Genomic DNA, 17504 nt, shown 5'->3' on the forward strand with positions numbered 1-17504 from the left:
GCTTTTATAGAAGTCCGGGATGCACGGAGAAATATCGACTGCTTGTCCAACGTCTCGAGTCACCCGCGTCATCTACCGCAGCGAATTTGTGGGTCCCACAGAACCTCGTATGGGGGCAGTAGGTCTTGTATCCGTCTCGGGAGGTGAATCGTCGATATGCACCTATGAACCACAGAATTACGCAAATGCCCTCGTTGGAGGCTTTCGCATGACTTCCGTTGCCACGTAGTCAAATTATAGGTAGTCTAATACGATAATACCATGTCAGAATTCCACCCAGTTATCTACCCAAAATCTTATAAATGACACTTTGGGTCCTTGAACGCATCAAATATCACATCACATAATTGCAATATGGAATCCCAAATCAGGTGCCCGCATATTAAAGGCTTCTTGTGGCTGCATCTCCTAATAAAAATGAGCTTATACATGTAAATTGTTTCCATGGAAACATACCATTCACATCCAATGTATTAATACATGTATTAGTACTCCACTGCCTTAACCAGCGGCTCATATCGATTAAGGAGCAATAAGTAAAAAACGATGACTCAAATCAACACTCAAAAACATATATATATATATATATATATATATATATATATATATATATATATATATATATATATATATATATATATAAAATTATGGTAGAAAACAACCTGTCCATCGGTTTAAACTCAGAGATTTGTGGACTATGATGTTGCAGGTTTCTTTTAATCTATTCGACTGGAAATTTGATTGGGTATTGTTGCTTTCTTGATCATGCGCAAAATTGTTACAACCTTTGTTGTCAGCTTTTGGCTGTAGACATTGACCAGCCTCGTAAATGGGGACTGAAAGAGTCAAAGCATTCAACTCGTTCAATCGAGATTAGCAGCTTTGGAAAAAGTCATGCTAGATCGGGTCAACTTGCCTCACTGTTTAGATGACTTTTTTCATCATATTTTGTCTTCAAAGATTCCCTAAAGGTATAACTTAGTAATCTAGTGGATGTTACTTTTCTTAGACTGGCTATATGATTGTTTTAACGTCGTTTTAGTATAGTTCTTAGTGTGCTCTGCAACCCAGCATTCATTGATCCCATAGTGGATCTGTCATACTTGACACAGGAGAGTTGTATCCTACTAATCTGGCATCACCGTTTCCTAAGCTTCTTCCTCCTGCCCACATTAAACATTCTGATGCCGGGTTTTTGTGTTGATTGCAGTCTGTGCACGAAGGCAGAATCTACCAGTTGAAGCTCTTCTGTGATAAAGATTACCCGGATAAGCCCCCGGGTGTTCGCTTCCATTCCAGGATCAACCTGACTTGTGTCAACCATGAAACCGGAGCGGTAACCCCATCCCGATTCTACTCTTCTTTTGGTGTTGGTGCTGATGATGATCTTGAGCTAGCCTGCGCGTTGGTGCAGGTGGAAGCGAGGAAGTTTGACATGCTAGCCAATTGGCAGAGAGAGTACACGATGGAGGACATACTGACCCAGTTGAAGAAGGAGATGGCGGCGCCACACAGCCGAAACCTCGTCCAGCCTCCCGAAGGCACCTTCTTCGAGTAGACATGCAGGTCACGAGGTTCCTACTTTAGGTACGTGAAAGTATCGATGTCTGAACACATCGAACTGTGTTTTGGCAGACTACACTGTAAGCTCGACAGACTGATGGGCTCGCGCGAGTGTATGACGAGTGCTACTAGTTCGTCCTGTCGTTTGCCTCTGATTAATCTACAGTAGCAGTGAATGCTTGTTGCTCTGAATTATCATACATGCAGAAGACAAAAAAAGGGCACCCGAAATGTGAATTCGAAATCTCAGCTGTGGTTGTGATTTCTGAGAGTTCAGTTCATTATGTTGTCCCGGAGATACATGAAGCCGCTCTAGTTACTCCTCATTAGATATGTGGGGGATCTGACAAAAGCGTGGCCATAGATCGAACAGGTTTACTCCTTTTGCAGTGTCTGAAATTTTGGATGTGCCATGTATTCTGCATCGGAAAAAGCTGACAATATCTAAATGGGAGATTAAGATATATATGTACATATTTTAGGTTTCTAATCACCATTTAACAATTAGGTGACTTGAATCCATCATATATTTATTTTCATAAAATAAGTACAATCATAATTTTTATATGATGTCATGGATGCTCTTTCTCTTCGTGTCTCTGTTCTTCCCGGCGTTATTCTGATTCTGACGGATGAAGAACTTCTGGGCGTGGCTGGCGACCTGCGTCGGTGTTCTCGTCTTCACCGCCCACCGCGAGATGTTCCTCCAATCCCCCTTTCCGTACTTGGCCAATCCTTCCAAGAACAACCTACACCACCCCCAAACCCCGCGGGTCAACAAAACGAAAAGCTTACCTTCACGTTTCATCATCCCGGTCTCTTTTTATCGACTGGGTGTAAGCGTGGAAGAAATAGGACCAGGTCAGCTCACCCCGCCGGTAAATCTACCAGCCGCGGGGATCACCAGTATAGTTTACTCACCGGTGCTCCTCCTCGGTCCAGGGGACGCCGCGCTTCCGCTCCTCTCCCCTGCCTCTGGAGGTCGGTTGCTGGTGGTGCCGCGCGACGCCGTCGGACTCGTCGTCGCTCCCACCGCCGTCCGCCTCGCCCCAACAGTCCGGCACCTCGACCATCCCTCGCTCGATCATGTCGCAGTCCTCCACCAGGACCTGGTAGCGCTCCCACGCGTCGGCGGAACTCCGTCCCGCCAGCTGCGCCGCGATGGTGGACCACCGGTCCGGGGTGCCCTCTGGGAACACCACCAGGGCCCGCTCGAAGAGTTTGTCCTCCTCCCGCGTCCACGGCCTCGGCGCCGCCCCCACGAACTGCCTGGAGAACATGGACATCAGGTCGCCCTCGCCCATCCGTCCTACTCTTCTTTCGCAAGGAACGGGAGAGTTGTCGCGCAATCTCTTTTACTCGGTGTGAGTATGGCTTATGAGGCGGTATTATATTATATAGGGAGATGTTGGTGGACACATTTCACACCTTGTGGGGTCAGTTTAAGTTCACCGCCGGTGCGGCGCACGCGTTAGCCGTGTCGATCACTGTACGAGCGAATCTTGACACTGGATCGGACGGCTGATACGGCAGGAAGGGGGGGGGCCGCCGTGTCGGTGCCGTGGCTTTAAGATAATTGATGGGGGAGAGGGGTCGGCCGGCGTGCCAGTCCAGATTTCGCCACGTTTCTACTCGCTTCGGCGAGGAAGAGGCGGAGACGGATCTGACGTGGAGGGAAGTCGACGTCACTTTGCGATGGTCGATTGGTTGTTCACTATCACGCGCAAAGTGGCGGCGGAAGACATCGACACGTGGTGTGCAGTCGCCCGTGGAATGACGCGTGATGGCGGGTCAGCTGCTTTGTTCGGAGGCGTGCACGGTGACGCGGCCGGTAAAAGCTAAAAGAGAGATGGGACTACAAAAACAGATACACGGCGGTAGAGCACCCAAGCGGCAACCCGTGGGAGCCACCGGTGTGGGAGAGTGGATGAGGCTGACGAGCCGACAAGAGTTTTGGCATCTAGCGAAGAGCACGTGGATGTTTTGCCCGATCGGGAGAGGCTCATCGAGTCAGTTGGTTGTTGGTACCACGTGTTTCCAAGGTGGGATTTTGGGCTGCCACAAGTGCTTCCTCTCATCACAAATTATATAAATATATATATATATATGTACATGTGATCATGACGCTTTTGATTTTGACTTGGACTATTGGAATTGCGGCTGACGTCTCGCAAGCACTAACAAAACGACAAACGTGTCAATAATGGTGGGCTGTGCCCGGATACGATGACTGCCATTGTGTACGTATGTATACGATGACCGCATGCCGGGTTGTATACGATGATTAGGGCTCCGATAGCTTTCGAAGACAATATACGCCGCTGACCCGATGATATTTTATGTTTGAGTAATATTCTGTAATGTGACAAAATCTGACACAGTTTCATGGATTGTGGATAAACCTACGAGAACTGTGATCGCCGTTGCAACGCTTGAAGGTGGGTGTGTGGAAAGAATAAAGTGAAGGAGGCGTGATATTTACGTGCCACCAACACACGAGCCCGACTTTGAGCTTTCGGTTAAAAAGATGCGTGTGGAGCGAATGGCAGTTCGTCGACAGGCCACGGCCATGGCCACATCTGAGCAGCGCAGCCAAGGACGAGGAAGAAAAGGATGGCCAAAGTGTGGATATGACTAAATACTATGTGTCCGATGTCGGCCAAGATGATTGATTCCTTGACTTTGCCACCTCATGCTGGTGATTGTTGTACTGGTAGTCGGTCCATAAGTTGCATGGGCTGCACATCCCGTGGTTGTCTGGTGATCCACTGTTTAGTTTTCGATTACACAGGTTTTGTTCCGCAGTTATATTACGGAAGCAACATCACACTCGCGGGTTAAGGCATTGCCCGAATTGATAGATACATGCGATGGAGTCAGATGCAGTATTCCTCCAAAACCGTATCCAAACCTTCGTTATGGGTCTCGATAACCAAAGATATAGGGTTACATATTGTTAAATAAGAAATTTAAAATATAACCTCATATTAAAAACATAAACATGTTAAAATGCTACAAATTTTAACATCATGGTCCTATACCGCTTGTCGCGTTGCGACATCGCGAACGCTCTACCAATAGCAGCAACACAAGAAAATAGTTCGTAGTATGTCGTGCATTATGCGTGCAATAACCAGCCACATCGGATTGGGTAGGTCGCACGTGGATGTATATCGTAGAGATGACGTAGCAAGGAAAGAAAAGTAAGGGTAAAACTATAAATTCATACAATATGTAATTATTAATTTGGACAGCTAATTTAGTTTTGTTACGAGAAAATATTTTTCATGTCTTGGTAAGTCTGACGTGGTTTTGACCCATATGTATAGGATTGTCTGAGGCATATTCGAAGTGAAAACGGTAAGCTTTTGACATGCCACCTACACAAAAACTGGAGTTAAGAGAGGTTTCCTAACTCAGCCCCTCCGACAATCATGTTAGTAACTCGAGAAAGGCGAATGCAATGATCAATAGTAAAAAGTGATCTCTCTAGTAACTACACCAAATATAAGCTTTTATATCCAATCATAAAGGGATAAAATATTCTATGAAATATTCTACACGAAGGCAACCCTAAACCCCTCAAATAACTTTTACTTAGCCTTTTCTCTACGTGGCAATAGGGGTGGAGATAACCTACAACTATTTGTTTTGGATCCTTATCCATATGGATAGGCTAGTGATGGGTAGCATCTGTCTCCTTCTTCCAACACAAACGCCATGTAAAAATCACATATCAGATGATGATGATCGGTCGAGATATTCTCCTCATTATTTGTCTCCTCTAAAGGTGTGCTTTGGGAACTCTTTTGGAAGGGTTCCAAAGTGCAGTTGTCAGCTCATTCAACACGTGCCCCATACAAAGGTGGGGGGCAGGAGCTGTTGAGATGCCTATTTCGGGTGATAGAGGATATGATCGACCTACTTGATCTATCGAGAAACCAATTTCGGGCAGAGGAAGGTTGCTCTAAGTCAACTTGTTGTAAGAGTTGAGGCATTCTCCTCGATTGCCTATCACCAAGGCAGACTATGGAAAGAGCTATGATAGGCTCCTCTGTCATCGATCATCGAGGTGGGTTCCTCTCTTGCTTGTCGCCGAGGCCAGTCATGGGAGTAGTTGAGGTGAGCTCCTCCTCGTCGAGGTAAGTAGTGGGAGAGACCCATGCTTCAACCTTGGCATGGTTGTGGTGAACTGAGGTGAACTATGGTTTCCCGACTTGGGCACCTTAGTAGTGAGAGGGGGCAGGGATGAGTAGGTGGCTTAGGTCTATCTCTAGGAGTGAGAGACCTACATCATTGAATATGTGTTATTATCTCATCGGTGTCTATGCCGATGTGGATGCACCGATGTATGAAAAATAGTGGCTACTGCCTCATTAAGTAAAAGTATTATGGGTCAAGGGTAAACTCTCTTCGCTCAAGCGTTTATTGAAAGGATCGATGAACGGGTATTCCTATGATATCGAGGCCTCATTCTAGCACCAAAAATATGATGGGAAGATTTTGTTGACATCCTGATTAGCTCGACGTGATTCTAACCTGTGTGTATAGGATTGTTCGAAGTACCTCCAAGTTAGAAACAATAAGCTTCTAAGGTGCCACCTATATGAAGACAAACCAATGGGGGGCAGCATCTCTCTCCTTGTTTCAGTTTGGAAGTCGCACATAGACCACATGACGAATGATGATTGATCGATGATTCTCTCTATCAAGTTTCATATTAGATATAAGAGATGAATCAAATTTACTATTACGGATTTAGACTTGGTCGATTGTTAATGTCTTGATCAATGTCTTTCTAGGTCAAATTGTATTGGTATTGGGTTGAAACTATACCAACTTATCGAAAAAGCCAATAGGCTTGGACCTGGGCTGAACTGGGTTCGTTAGAAGGCCAAAACAATGGTCTTGAGCAGGCCTGGGGGTGGTACCGCTTAAGTTAGTCGACAAATACAAACAGTGCTTATTAGCATTACTGATAGTGGCATCACCTGGGGTGACGATGGTATCGCTCAGAATTCAAAAATTCTAATGATGTTACCGCCCAAAAGTTCAAAAATACGATGTTAAAAATTACGACGGTAGTACCACCATGTGACAATGGTAGTACCACTCGGTGTTAGTGGCAATACCATCCATACCCTAAAATTTTCTATGATTTAAAAATTTTGACTTCATTTTGAAGCTTTTTGGGGCTTATAAATACCCATTAAGGCTTGGTTGATGAAGCATCAATTTCTGAGTTTGTGAAAAGTTGTAGCTCTCTCTTTAAGCATTGTTTGAGTCTCTTTTTCCTTGAGTTTATAAGTGATTTTAAGTTGTAGGAGGTGAGAGATATTGTAAAAGAGTGAGTATGGAGGTTTTCTTCTAAGCCTATTAAAAGGAGAAAAGCTGTAATAAGAGTAGTTAATCTTCGCCCATTGGAAAGAAGATCGATAATGAAAGCCGGTGGCCTCGAGGGAAGAAAAATCAGGAGTGGACGTAGGTCATGAAGACCGAATCACTATAAATTAGTTTGCATTCCTTCTCTTGCTTTTGATTTGTTGTTGCTTACTCATTTACTTTACTCGTAACCCTTACTCATATTTTTGGTTAATCATATTTACGATACAGATTTATTGATCAAAATTTAAAATCAGATAAAAAATTACTATAGCACTAATTCACCCCTCTTCTTAGTGCTATTACGATCGTAATAGTAAGTTGACACTCTTAACCTCAATCTATTCAAAGTGGGTTGACCTATAATCATATTGTATGTTGAGAGGATACCTATCATCATAAACTTAGTTACTATTATTTTGGAGCAGAGCTTATCTCCAAATGTGACGTGTAGATTCACAGTCCCGAGAGGTGAGATGAAGTCATTGGTAAACACTATTAATGAAGAAGTCATTAGGGTACGATTGTAGTTGACAGTCTAAGTTTTCAAAAAGGATCAATGTAAAGGATATTAGCAGAGCTACCTATGTTGATTACGGTCGTCTTCACCCTTGCATTGATCATCCTAAAAGAGACCACTAGGGCATAATCATGATTTGGGTTGAAGTATTCTATCACTTATTTCTTGAAAGTTATTTTCGAGTTACCCTCTATTCTTATATGCTTTTCAGTGGTAGCTTGGGCATAAGCCTTATGGACTGAGGAGGTGTCTCCCTCCGAGGTAGGTCCACCAATGATAATATCAATCTGCCTCTCTACTAGCACCTAAGGTCAATGTAAGGGTTCCTGATGCTTTCAAATGAACCGCTTGAGATATCTCTAACGTATGAAGTCTACAATTTGCTCTATTAAGTCATGATAATCTTCAGTGTCATGGTTGTAATCTCAATGGAACTGATATTGTTTGGACCAACCTCTTTTCATCAATGGGTTTTTCATTAGGCAAGGGTCCCATAAGAGCTATTTCTCTTTTATATGAAGAAAAACTTCAGTTTCAGTCATTTTTAGAAAGTTTAGCTCGAACCTCGAGCGAGGAAGTTTGAGTCGTTCATTTCTCTTCTGCCAAGGTGATCTGAGGGTTGAGGTTGATTATGGTCATTTTTGCTTTGGTCTTTTGCATGATTCCTCATGCTTGCCCAAGACTATTACCTCGATGGTAATGTATTGATTGACCCTTTAATTTATCTAGGATATGATCATCGATGGTCTCTCTATCAATGATCAAAGGAGACAAGAGGGCTTAAGCCCAATCATGAAAGGTCTGCATTATGAGTGATAAATGAGCATCTACAACATATCAAATCTCATTTGTAAACTAAGTGATAAAGTCTATGAGCAATTTTTCCTCCCCCACCTGAGTTCGAGGAGTGTTACTGTTGAAGGCCGAGGGTGCACATTCCCTTAGAAGTGAAGTTCCAACTCTCTCGCTAGCTAATTGTAAGAGTAGATGGAAAGTAAGTTCAGGTGAGTGTGTTATCCTCAGGCTGGGTCTCTTAGCATGGTTGGGAAGGTGCGACACATTAGGGTGTTCGAGATACCATATAGTAACATCTGGATATGAAAATCTATAATGTGCTCCATCGGATCGATATTATCATCAAATGTCACTAAGGACAGGAGATAGAAGTTCACTGGATTTGGTTCCTCTTGGATTTTTTAGGTGAATAATAATCGATTAGAGGTTGGGTCAACTAGCACTTCCCCTTTTGACTATTAGAAATCTCATCACATATCCTCCAAACGTCAATCCACCTATCATAGTTGTATTCACAGGGAGTTTTTCATCAAGTTCGCTAACTAGGCCTTGGATTCAAGTATGATAAACTAAGGGTGGTGTGGTTTATTGAATTCCATGGTCGGAGATCGAAGTGTCCCCTCAATCAATGATTTGACAGGCCTTAGGCACTCCTAGGATGTTGACATCATGTCAAGTCATGGAACCTCGATAAGTGCCAATGGCGATGAAGCCGAGGACTATAGGTGAGCTAGCGACATCACTTGTTAGGCTAGTCAGGACAAAAGCAAAGGGATGGCCTATATCATGCTTGTTAGCATCTACATTTGCTGAGTGAGATTTAAGAATACCTTGGTGGGGACGAGTATGTGGCTTATGGTTGTCCTTGGGGGTGAGAGACCTGAGTTATTTAATATGCACCAGTATATGATCGGTATCTGTATTGATGTGGATGCACTAATGTGCAAAAAATGGTGGCTATTACCCCTATTGGGTGAAAGTACTATAATAGGGAGATAAAACATTTTCGCTCGAGCATTCATTGAGATGATTAGCTAGTGGGTATTCTTGCAATATCAAGTTCTCCTTCTAGCACAAAAAATATAATGAAAAGATTTCATTAACATCTTGGTTAGCCCAACGTGATTCTAACCCATGTGTGTTTGATTGTTTGAGATGTCTCAAAGATGGAAATGACAAACTCTCGATGTACCACCTACATGAAGACTGAGGTTAAGAGAGGTTTCCTAACCCATGCCCTCTGATGCCCAAGTTAGTAACTTAAGAAAGGTGAATGTAGTGATAAGCTATGGAAAGTGATCTCTCGTATAGTTGCACTAAAAATTAACTCTTATATCCGATCATAAAGAGATGAAATATTCTACGAAAAGACATCCCTCAACTACCTCCAATAGTTTTTACTTGACATTTTCTCTACATAGATGACACGAGTAGAGACAGCATGTAATTATCTCTCTTCGTTTAGATGTCATACGAAGATTATGTATCAGATGATGATTGATCATTATATGTCAGATGATGATTAATCGAAGATATCCTCTTTATCAAATTTCACATTAGATATAGACTTAGCATCAATAACCAATAACTTACTTCATGACAATAACAATCGATGCATTAATACCGTTGACGCGAGCACTCGCCCATTTGAGATTCTCTGAAACAAAAATTTCTCCCGTTTAACACATCATCCGATTCTTTTCTCTCATTTCAATAATCCGATTGATTTATAATTTAAAATATTAATACCATAAATATACTTTATATCAAATCAGAAATGGACCTTTTATGACCTTACCACACAGTGCAGAGAATGAATCGAGAAGGATCACATCAACATTCCGGTGGCTTCTGATCACGTCAATATTATCCATAGAAATTTCAAGGAAACGACAAAACCACTCTCAATCAGTAAGCCAACTGCCTCATGTAGATAAGATTCTCTTGTTGGGTGCAGTGTCGAGCCACTCGCTGAAGGCTTTGGCTAAGGAGACTCGCAGTCGCACTCAGCGGTCAAGAGTCGCGCACGCGAATTAGAACGTCCCATCTTCCTTCTCTTTCGCCACATCAGAGCTCAACTGTCTTTTCCCTTTCTTCTCCCTTCTCACCAATGCCGAGCTTTCTTAGCACTGTTGACAGTGATAGAGGTGTTGAAATGTACAGACACCATAGTTTTCCTAATCAACCGACGCAAACTGCAATAGACTTGCAAGTTGGATCCAAAACAGCACCTGTTCGTGTAAACATCTTTATGCCGTGATCTCGGGGTCGACACGGCTCGTTTCGGATCCGAACGGCGGAGATCCTGTTGAAGGTCTCTCGAGGTTGCTGACGAGGGTGGCAGAGCGGATCGGGTAGCGTCGGGACTCGTCGGGACGTCCCGCGGGGAAGGGTCCCTCTCCATAGTATTGGCGAGGAAGTGGCTCGGTCTTCGTACCTGCACACAGGTCGGGTCGGAACTCGACCCGACCCCTCCGATGATCAAGTCAGTGGTCTTTAGCTAAGTTGTCTCTCCCCCCTTTTCGTTTAGCATACGAGGGTATTTATAGGGAAGCTTACTGTGCCCGCTTGCAGGGGGAAAACTCGTACACTGGAGTTGGCGTGATGTGAAGGACTGAGCCGGAGCAGGTCGTTAATGCGCCTCGACTGATGTTCCGATTCGTTTGACCGGGTGCTGTCGGGTCAATCGAGGCATGAGGCGTCATCTGGGACAGCTGACATCAGCCCGAGTCTTGCCGCCATTATTATCCTCATCAGCACCCTTTTTTTCCTTCTTTGTTCAACCAAATGGGTCAACCACATGTGCTTACGTGCATAAACCGAGTCCGCATATAGCAGTTATATCCGGTGAGCTTTGACCTTCTGTTGGAGCCAACCAGAATCCAACCCCAGGTGGTGTGATCCGACACAAAAGGGAGTTCCACGTATCTCCGCTACTCGCCAATGGGAGATGATGTGCAGCATATGATGGAAGGGACTGACGTTCGATTAACTTGTACTTTCTCATTAGAACAACGATGATGGGATCGTGTTATCAAACGGAACAATTAAAATGTGTGTGATCGATCCTTTTGCATGTTTTACTCGTAATCATATGTGACTATAATTTCAAATAACTCTTTATCTCTATAATAAATAAAGAAACAAATAAACATAATCCTAAGCTACACTGCACATAAAAGGTATTATATTCTACAAATATGATCGGTGATATGATTCAATTATTGGATCAAATCATATGTTACAACCAACGAACTCGAGTATTAATATAGACTCCATCCTTTATTCGCCCCTATTCTACATAATGTTAACAAACTATAGTCGTGATTACGACAATACGATAGATAATTCCCAACAACTGTCATCTTCGGAGCAAGTGCTGCCACGAGAACCACTCCTCGACGCCCATCGATGTCAGGCCATCTTCTCGTCGAGGCACCGGACGCCCAGAGCCATTCCCATCAGATGAAGAGCTGTGATGAGATGAAGACCTCGTTGCTGAAGCCGGAACGGGACTCGAGCGCGGCACCTCAGCCGTTCTTCGTTCATCAGTCACAGCAGCAGCAGCAGGGCGTCGATCGAACGATCTGACGGACTCTGATCTGGTGTACACGCGACACAAGCTAACTCCCCCACGGAGCTGCAAATAAAGACGAAGACGAGGACGCAGATGCTTGCTGCACTTGGAGAATCCTCATCAAACGTGATATAACGAAGGTGATGATTACCTTTGCAGCTGCACTTGAGATGACGCCGGTGGCCCCTTCCTCGAGCGCTCTATACTCGTTCATCTTCCACTTCGTCTTTGTGCAAGCGAGAGGACTTCCTTGGTAGAACACCATGGTCCTCTTCACGCCTATGGCCCGGTTCTCGGACGAGTACACGAGGCTGGGCGAACCGGTGCCCTTCCAGTAGCCCGACGGCGTGGTGCGAGTCGGCCGCCCCCCATTGGCCTCTCGCTCCTGCCTCGGACAGAAGAAGAACCATTGCTCTCCGTCTCGCCCGCACGCCTCTCCCGATATTGCTGCAGGAGATCAAACAAGGCGCTATTCCATTGAAGAGGACATGCATGTATCTGCAACACACGATGAAGCGGGACAGAGGATGTTGTGCTCACGTGGAAGCTGCCATGGATCGCAGCAGTATACATCGGCCACGGGGATGACCCGTTCCATGTCTTCTCTTCTGTTGTTGAGCTTGTTTTGAAGATAGAAACCGATCAACTCTTCTTCCGTCGGATAGAACCGGAACCCTAGCGGGACGGTGCTCGTCATCTCTTCGCCGATCAACCTGAGCTCTGGAACTCTTCGCTGCTCGCGGGGGCTTTTGATGCTTCCCAGAATGAAAGAAGGTTTTCTTCGCTTCACCACAAGGGCTTGTGTGGATCATTTATACATTGCAGGGTTTGGGTGCGTGAAGAGAAGAAAAGGTAGAATGGTGGGGCAAGATATGTGGAATTCAAATAGCACGGTGGAACTTTTGCTTATGAGGACTAGATGACAAAGTCAACCTCTTCCAAATTCTCCTCCCGTAAGGTCCAGTGTTCAGACACGAATGCTGTAGTGGTATATTTCAGACAAGAATGCTGTAGTGGTATATGGTATATTGTATATATCGTACAAGATACAATATTGTACTTATATATTTTTTAGAGAAACAAAACTGTAGGAAGTCAATTGTTCTTCTTTCTATTTCCCCTTCTTTTACTCGGGGAGTAGTATTTGTTCTCTTGGATATCATATGCACGTAAAGAATTTTTTGTACAAAGTATGCTGTGCTGTAAATTCGAGCAATCCCTAAACAGTTGTTCTAACATGAGACTCGTTGATTTTTCCACGCGCAGGTAGTCGATGACCAGTCTTTAGTGAAGTTTATCTGCAATCAAATGGGGGCATTTTCCTCTGCCTCTCATAGGTGCGGGACAAAGGAACCAACCTTTCTCCCCGTAAGCGCGTGATATGTCAGTAGTAGACTGATGGTTTGTAGGGAGACAACGTCGTTCTCCATCGGAAGATTCAAAAGTGGGTACGTGCAGGGCCCCCCTTACCTTTCAAGCAGCAAATGCTGTGACGCCATTAGTAACTTTAAATTAAAGTTAAAGTTTAGTTTGCCTAATCTGTTATCATCTCCATACAAATTTACTCGATCCAAATCATCATATCGTAATGCTCCAATTATCTGGCTCATCTTTTCCTCTGTTTTCGAGACCCATAACGAAAATGAATAAGCGTGTGTGTGTGCATATGTCGTATCTTTTACTCAGCTAGTAGCCACCTTAGATCACACGTGATGTTATTCTAGTCAAAGTAGCGTACATATCTTAAAGAAGTGAGAAATAACACAGATCGATTCAGGAACGACGGTGTGACATAGTCCGACTCAAAAGTGATTCAGCCCGACTCTAAGGTGATGATCCGAGAGTGAGTCGTTGGACTTTGGGAAGAAGAGGTGTACAGATGATGATCTGAAGGCGAGCCATTGTGCTGGGGTTACTGATTGAGTCAACTGAGGGAGAAGTGGGGTGATAGTTTACATCATGCTGGTAAGAGTCTGAACTCGTTGAGTGAGGCTGTAGAATGCTTTTGATGGGAGGAGCAAGGGGCTTATCTCTAGTCTTAGGGGGGAGAGCCCTGGATCGTTGAGTAGGTGTTAGTAGGGCCCCGGTGCTTGGGTTGAGGCGGAGGCATCATTCTGTTGAAATGGGATTAGTGTCTTCTCTTCCCGAGGGGGCTTGGAGCCGGAGATAATGTCTCTTTGCTTGAATATTCATTGGAAGGAGTAACAGAAGGATGTGTCGCAACATTCGACCCTCCTTCTAGTGCAGGAATGATAGTGTCATGAGTACTGTCGACTGGTAAGTTGCTATGGTTAGTTCACTGTAGAAGGTGCATTCTCATACATGTGCGTCTTCCTTGCTGATGTGGGAGGCTTGATGAGGTGAGATTGCATAGGCTACCCAATCATAAATCGTTCTGTTGGTGTGGACTCGGTTTGAGATGGTTGGGTAGACGAATTGGGATCTTCCTAGTTGCAAAGTTCCTCCCTATGGGCTAGATCGTCCGGATGTCTTCTGACGATCGACGATTCTGCATGACAGGTTGGTGCTGGGGGTTGCCCGGCACGACCCCTCTAATGCTTAAGTTAGCGAAGGAGAGAAGACAACATTGTAAGCCGTATGATTGAGTTAGTGTGTAGAGAGCCCCCCTTCAGCATGAGCTAATGAGTTTCTTTTTATACTCGATACCTGGGCTTCTTATTGGTTAGCCTGAAATAAAATCAAGTTAATCACATGATCTTTTTAATCTCCAATCTTGATAAGATAGAATGATTATTAAATATGATGGTTATTACGAATCATTGATACAGAGCACATCGAGACATACTATGGTGTCATTTTGGGGCTAATGGCTAATGACTTCGAATGTCCACCTAATTGACATGGGGTAAAATCGTCCCTATCAATTGTAATGTAATTGAAAAAAATAATTACATAATAATATACTTCATTCTATTTTGTAGTTACAAAATAAACTTCAGATTGCTTTGATTTTGGAGTCGAGCAGAACTAAATAATACATATGTAAAGGGTTTTTGCCAAATCAAGCGGATAGTTAAGATGGAAAGGAGGAGTGGGATCGACGGTTGGTGATCCTCTCATCAGAGCCACCTTACGTGTTCGGATTTGTGGGACGTGTATCTCCGGTCGGGTCCGCAAACTTGCGCGACTCCGGCGGGTTTGGGTCCTCTTCGGCTTGAACCCGTACCCGATCCCTCGCTCCTGGTTGGAGCAACAATCCAACTCGAATTCGGATCTCGTGCGAAAAAAAGGTCCGAAAAGCAGGGGCAATTTGGACAGTTCATTGATCGATCAAGGAATGGAAACCCTGGAAGCCGACAACGGTCTTCGAAACGGTCGCAAAAGGAGGGGGGCGATGGCGGGGTTTTCTAGTCGCAGAGAGGAAGAAAGCGGCGCTGGATTGAGTAGGGAGAGCGCGTGAAGGATGCAGATCTTCGTGAAGACCCTCACGGGAAAGACCATAACCCTAGAGGTCGAGAGCAGCGACACGATCGACAACGTCTAGGAGGGTGCTCATCTCCCGATCCATCTCTTCTTCTCCTTCAGTCCAATCGGATACTCTTTTATCGTCTTATTTCTTATTTTTAATGTGATATTTTTAGGGATTCCGCCGAATCAGCAGAGGCTGATCTTTGCAGGGAAGCAGCTCGAGGAAGGACGGACGAACGCTCGCCGACTGCAACATCCAAAAAGGTTTAAATTTTACGATCTTGTTGCTTCTTTTTCATCTGGACTTGGGACTTTTAGGATTTTTGGCATAAGAATGACGCGCGATTTGTGGTTTGTTCTGGTGTTCTCCAGAGTCGACGCTGCATCTTGTGCTGAGGCTGAGGGGAGGAATCCTCGAGCCTTCTCTTATGGCTCTTGCCGGGAAGTACAACCAGGAAGAGATGAGCTGCAGAAAGTACGCCTGCATTTTCCACTCTTATGGATTCCATTGCTTGATTGTGGTTATGAATTGTTTTTTGATTGAAGATCGAAACAAAATTTGAACTTGTCGATCGACGGCTTCGATCGAGTACGATGGAACCATGGGTCCAAAAAATCGAGTCTACTTAACTTTGTCAGCTGCCTTGTCTATATATTTGCAGTTGATTTTGACAGGTGGAACGTGTTCTTGGATCATCTGTTGGCCATCAGAAGTAAGAATGACACAAGTGATTCCAAAGTCCCGCAGTGTTTATAGAAGACATAGTCTCATTCCATAGTAAGAATTTCTTAAATGATAATAGCTTCTCTTTCTAACATATCAAAATGGCTCTACTTGTGTACTTTGTTCTGTTACTTACTCGATTTCTTGATCTATTATTATGCACTTTCTCTTTAGAATGTTGTTTGTTAAATAGCTTCTTATCTAACTTGTAGTTGTGTTACCTATTGTCTACTTTGACAGAGCTTCTTTATCATGTCTGTCAGCCATTTCGAGTAGATCATTTAGTTATAGTTAGCAACACTGCACCAGATATCTTTTTATTTTATTGAGGTTTATCATCTTGTTTTTGCTCTTTTGGTTTTTCTGAATTTTTTTTTCCTGCACATTGTGATTTGTGGCTCTGAAACTTGGAGCTGTTAAACTTGAAAATCTGAATGTCTTTGTCTGAGAACAAAATCAATCACTTTTTTTTTTTTTTTTAACTTAGTCTTTTACAGATAATTATTTAATTTTTATTATTTTCTGTGTTGTTTTATTATCAAATTTATTGTGAAATTGCCTGGGAGGGATGATGAATCGATTAGATGTGCTAAGAAATTCTCTTTCTAATGAGCTAAACCTTCGAGGCATGATAAAAATTCTGACCTGTTTATGGCAATTGTGGGTTGTTCTTTTTTGGTTGATCTCTTTGTTCTTAATATACAAACTCCATTAAGTTGCTGCTAGCAATCACTATACTTTGTTCAGGAATCTGTTAAGGTGCATATTCACAGTAGAGCCCAGCATTTAGATGCATTTCTGCTGTCAAATAAATTGACCTTGATTTTGTGCTCCTTGATGAATCTGCAAACCTGCTTGACCTGTAGTGATATCAGCTTTGCAAATTATTTTTATGCTTTCATTGATTTTGTTCCAAGGATGAAAGCACATCCTTTGAAACAATTTCAGTTAACCTTTTTAGATGCATGCTTGAGAACTACCTAATTCTATACGGCTAATGGCATATGATATAATTAGTGACAACTCCTTTATTGAATTTCTGCAACCAGAAATTGCTGAACAGGATTTTCTTCAAAAGGTTTTATTGGTCAATTGTTGTACGGGTGAGACTTGTGTATCCATTTTGTTGTATGATGCTTTTTTGCGTCTATGTTGTTTCGTGATGATGTTGCCCAGGAGGTGATGTTACTAATCGTTTGTTGGCTTGCCCATTTCCACAGGTGATATGCACGGTAGCATCCAAAGGTCTCTGTTTCAAGATTTAACGTTGCATGCACGTTTAGCCTATATGACACAGTTCGTCAGGAGACAAGAAACAATCCGTGTGTGTGTGTGTGTGAATTCTTTGGCATCGTCGAGTCTTTTCCCGTGTGTCTGTGTGTGTACACAATATTGTTGACCCAAGAAACAATCTGGCTAGCTAGATTAGTCGCAGCAGCAGATGATATGCAATATTGTTGACCCAGGAAACAATCTGGCTAGCTAGATTAGTCGCAGCAGATGATACGCAATAT

At 43.6% G+C, this 17504-nt stretch overlaps 3 protein-coding genes, 1 long non-coding RNA gene and 1 pseudogene across 5 annotated transcripts; 3 read left to right on the top strand and 2 right to left on the bottom strand.

The window, feature by feature from the left end:
* Positions 1-19: 19 nt before the first annotated feature.
* On the top strand, positions 20-1773 carry LOC135594165 (ubiquitin-conjugating enzyme E2 variant 1C-like). The gene is made up of 3 exons (XM_065084575.1): positions 20-118; positions 1211-1336; positions 1415-1773. The coding sequence occupies exons 1-3, from the start codon at positions 20-22 to the stop codon at positions 1556-1558; spliced, it is 369 nt and encodes a 122-aa protein (XP_064940647.1). The 3' UTR covers positions 1559-1773.
* A 180-nt stretch (positions 1774-1953) lies between these two features.
* LOC135593996 (transcription factor DIVARICATA-like) lies at positions 1954-2926 on the bottom strand. Its single transcript, XM_065084394.1, has 2 exons — positions 2485-2926; positions 1954-2312 (listed from the first exon to the last, which is right to left on the bottom strand). The coding sequence occupies exons 1-2, from the start codon at positions 2865-2867 to the stop codon at positions 2126-2128; spliced, it is 570 nt and encodes a 189-aa protein (XP_064940466.1). The 5' UTR covers positions 2868-2926; the 3' UTR covers positions 1954-2125.
* An 8440-nt stretch (positions 2927-11366) lies between these two features.
* Positions 11367-12833, bottom strand: LOC135594434 (NAC domain-containing protein 90-like). Its single transcript, XM_065084819.1, has 3 exons — positions 12378-12833; positions 11989-12284; positions 11367-11900 (listed from the first exon to the last, which is right to left on the bottom strand). Exons 1-3 carry the CDS (start codon positions 12532-12534, stop codon positions 11622-11624), a joined length of 732 nt encoding a protein of 243 aa, XP_064940891.1. The 5' UTR covers positions 12535-12833; the 3' UTR covers positions 11367-11621.
* A 2303-nt stretch (positions 12834-15136) lies between these two features.
* LOC135593998 (uncharacterized) lies at positions 15137-17402 on the top strand. Of its 2 annotated transcripts, XR_010479942.1 has the most exons (6): positions 15137-15346; positions 15440-15530; positions 15639-15741; positions 15942-16044; positions 17040-17093; positions 17211-17402. It is a non-coding gene; the product is annotated as an uncharacterized LOC135593998 (long non-coding RNA). The 2 variants fall into 2 exon arrangements; XR_010479941.1 differs by lacking the exon at positions 17040-17093.
* On the top strand, positions 16555-16637 carry LOC135594551 (small nucleolar RNA Z266; annotated as a pseudogene).
* Positions 17403-17504: the final 102 nt, after the last annotated feature.

Source organism: Musa acuminata, chromosome BXJ1-9 (genome assembly GCF_036884655.1).
Source record: "Musa acuminata AAA Group cultivar baxijiao chromosome BXJ1-9, Cavendish_Baxijiao_AAA, whole genome shotgun sequence".
Classification (NCBI taxonomy): Eukaryota; Viridiplantae; Streptophyta; class Magnoliopsida; order Zingiberales; family Musaceae; genus Musa; species Musa acuminata.

Excerpts from the sequence above, each read along its gene's own strand:
- LOC135594165 (XM_065084575.1), top strand. The coding sequence starts at position 20 with ATGCACGGAGAAATATCGACTGCTTGTCCAACGTCTCGAGTCACCCGC. Across the intron at positions 119-1,210 it reads CAGAACCTCGTATGGGGGCA|TCTGTGCACGAAGGCAGAAT; the intron begins GTAGGTCTTGTA and ends TGTTGATTGCAG. Across the intron at positions 1,337-1,414 it reads TCAACCATGAAACCGGAGCG|GTGGAAGCGAGGAAGTTTGA; the intron begins GTAACCCCATCC and ends GCGTTGGTGCAG.
- LOC135594434 (XM_065084819.1), bottom strand. The coding sequence starts at position 12,534 with ATGACGAGCACCGTCCCGCTAGGGTTCCGGTTCTATCCGACGGAAGAA. Across the intron at positions 12,285-12,377 it reads CGATCCATGGCAGCTTCCAC|CAATATCGGGAGAGGCGTGC; the intron begins GTGAGCACAACA and ends GATCTCCTGCAG. Across the intron at positions 11,901-11,988 it reads TCTCAAGTGCAGCTGCAAAG|CTCCGTGGGGGAGTTAGCTT; the intron begins GTAATCATCACC and ends CTTTATTTGCAG.
- LOC135593996 (XM_065084394.1), bottom strand. The coding sequence starts at position 2,867 with ATGGGCGAGGGCGACCTGATGTCCATGTTCTCCAGGCAGTTCGTGGGG. Across the intron at positions 2,313-2,484 it reads TGGACCGAGGAGGAGCACCG|GTTGTTCTTGGAAGGATTGG; the intron begins GTGAGTAAACTA and ends GGGGTGGTGTAG.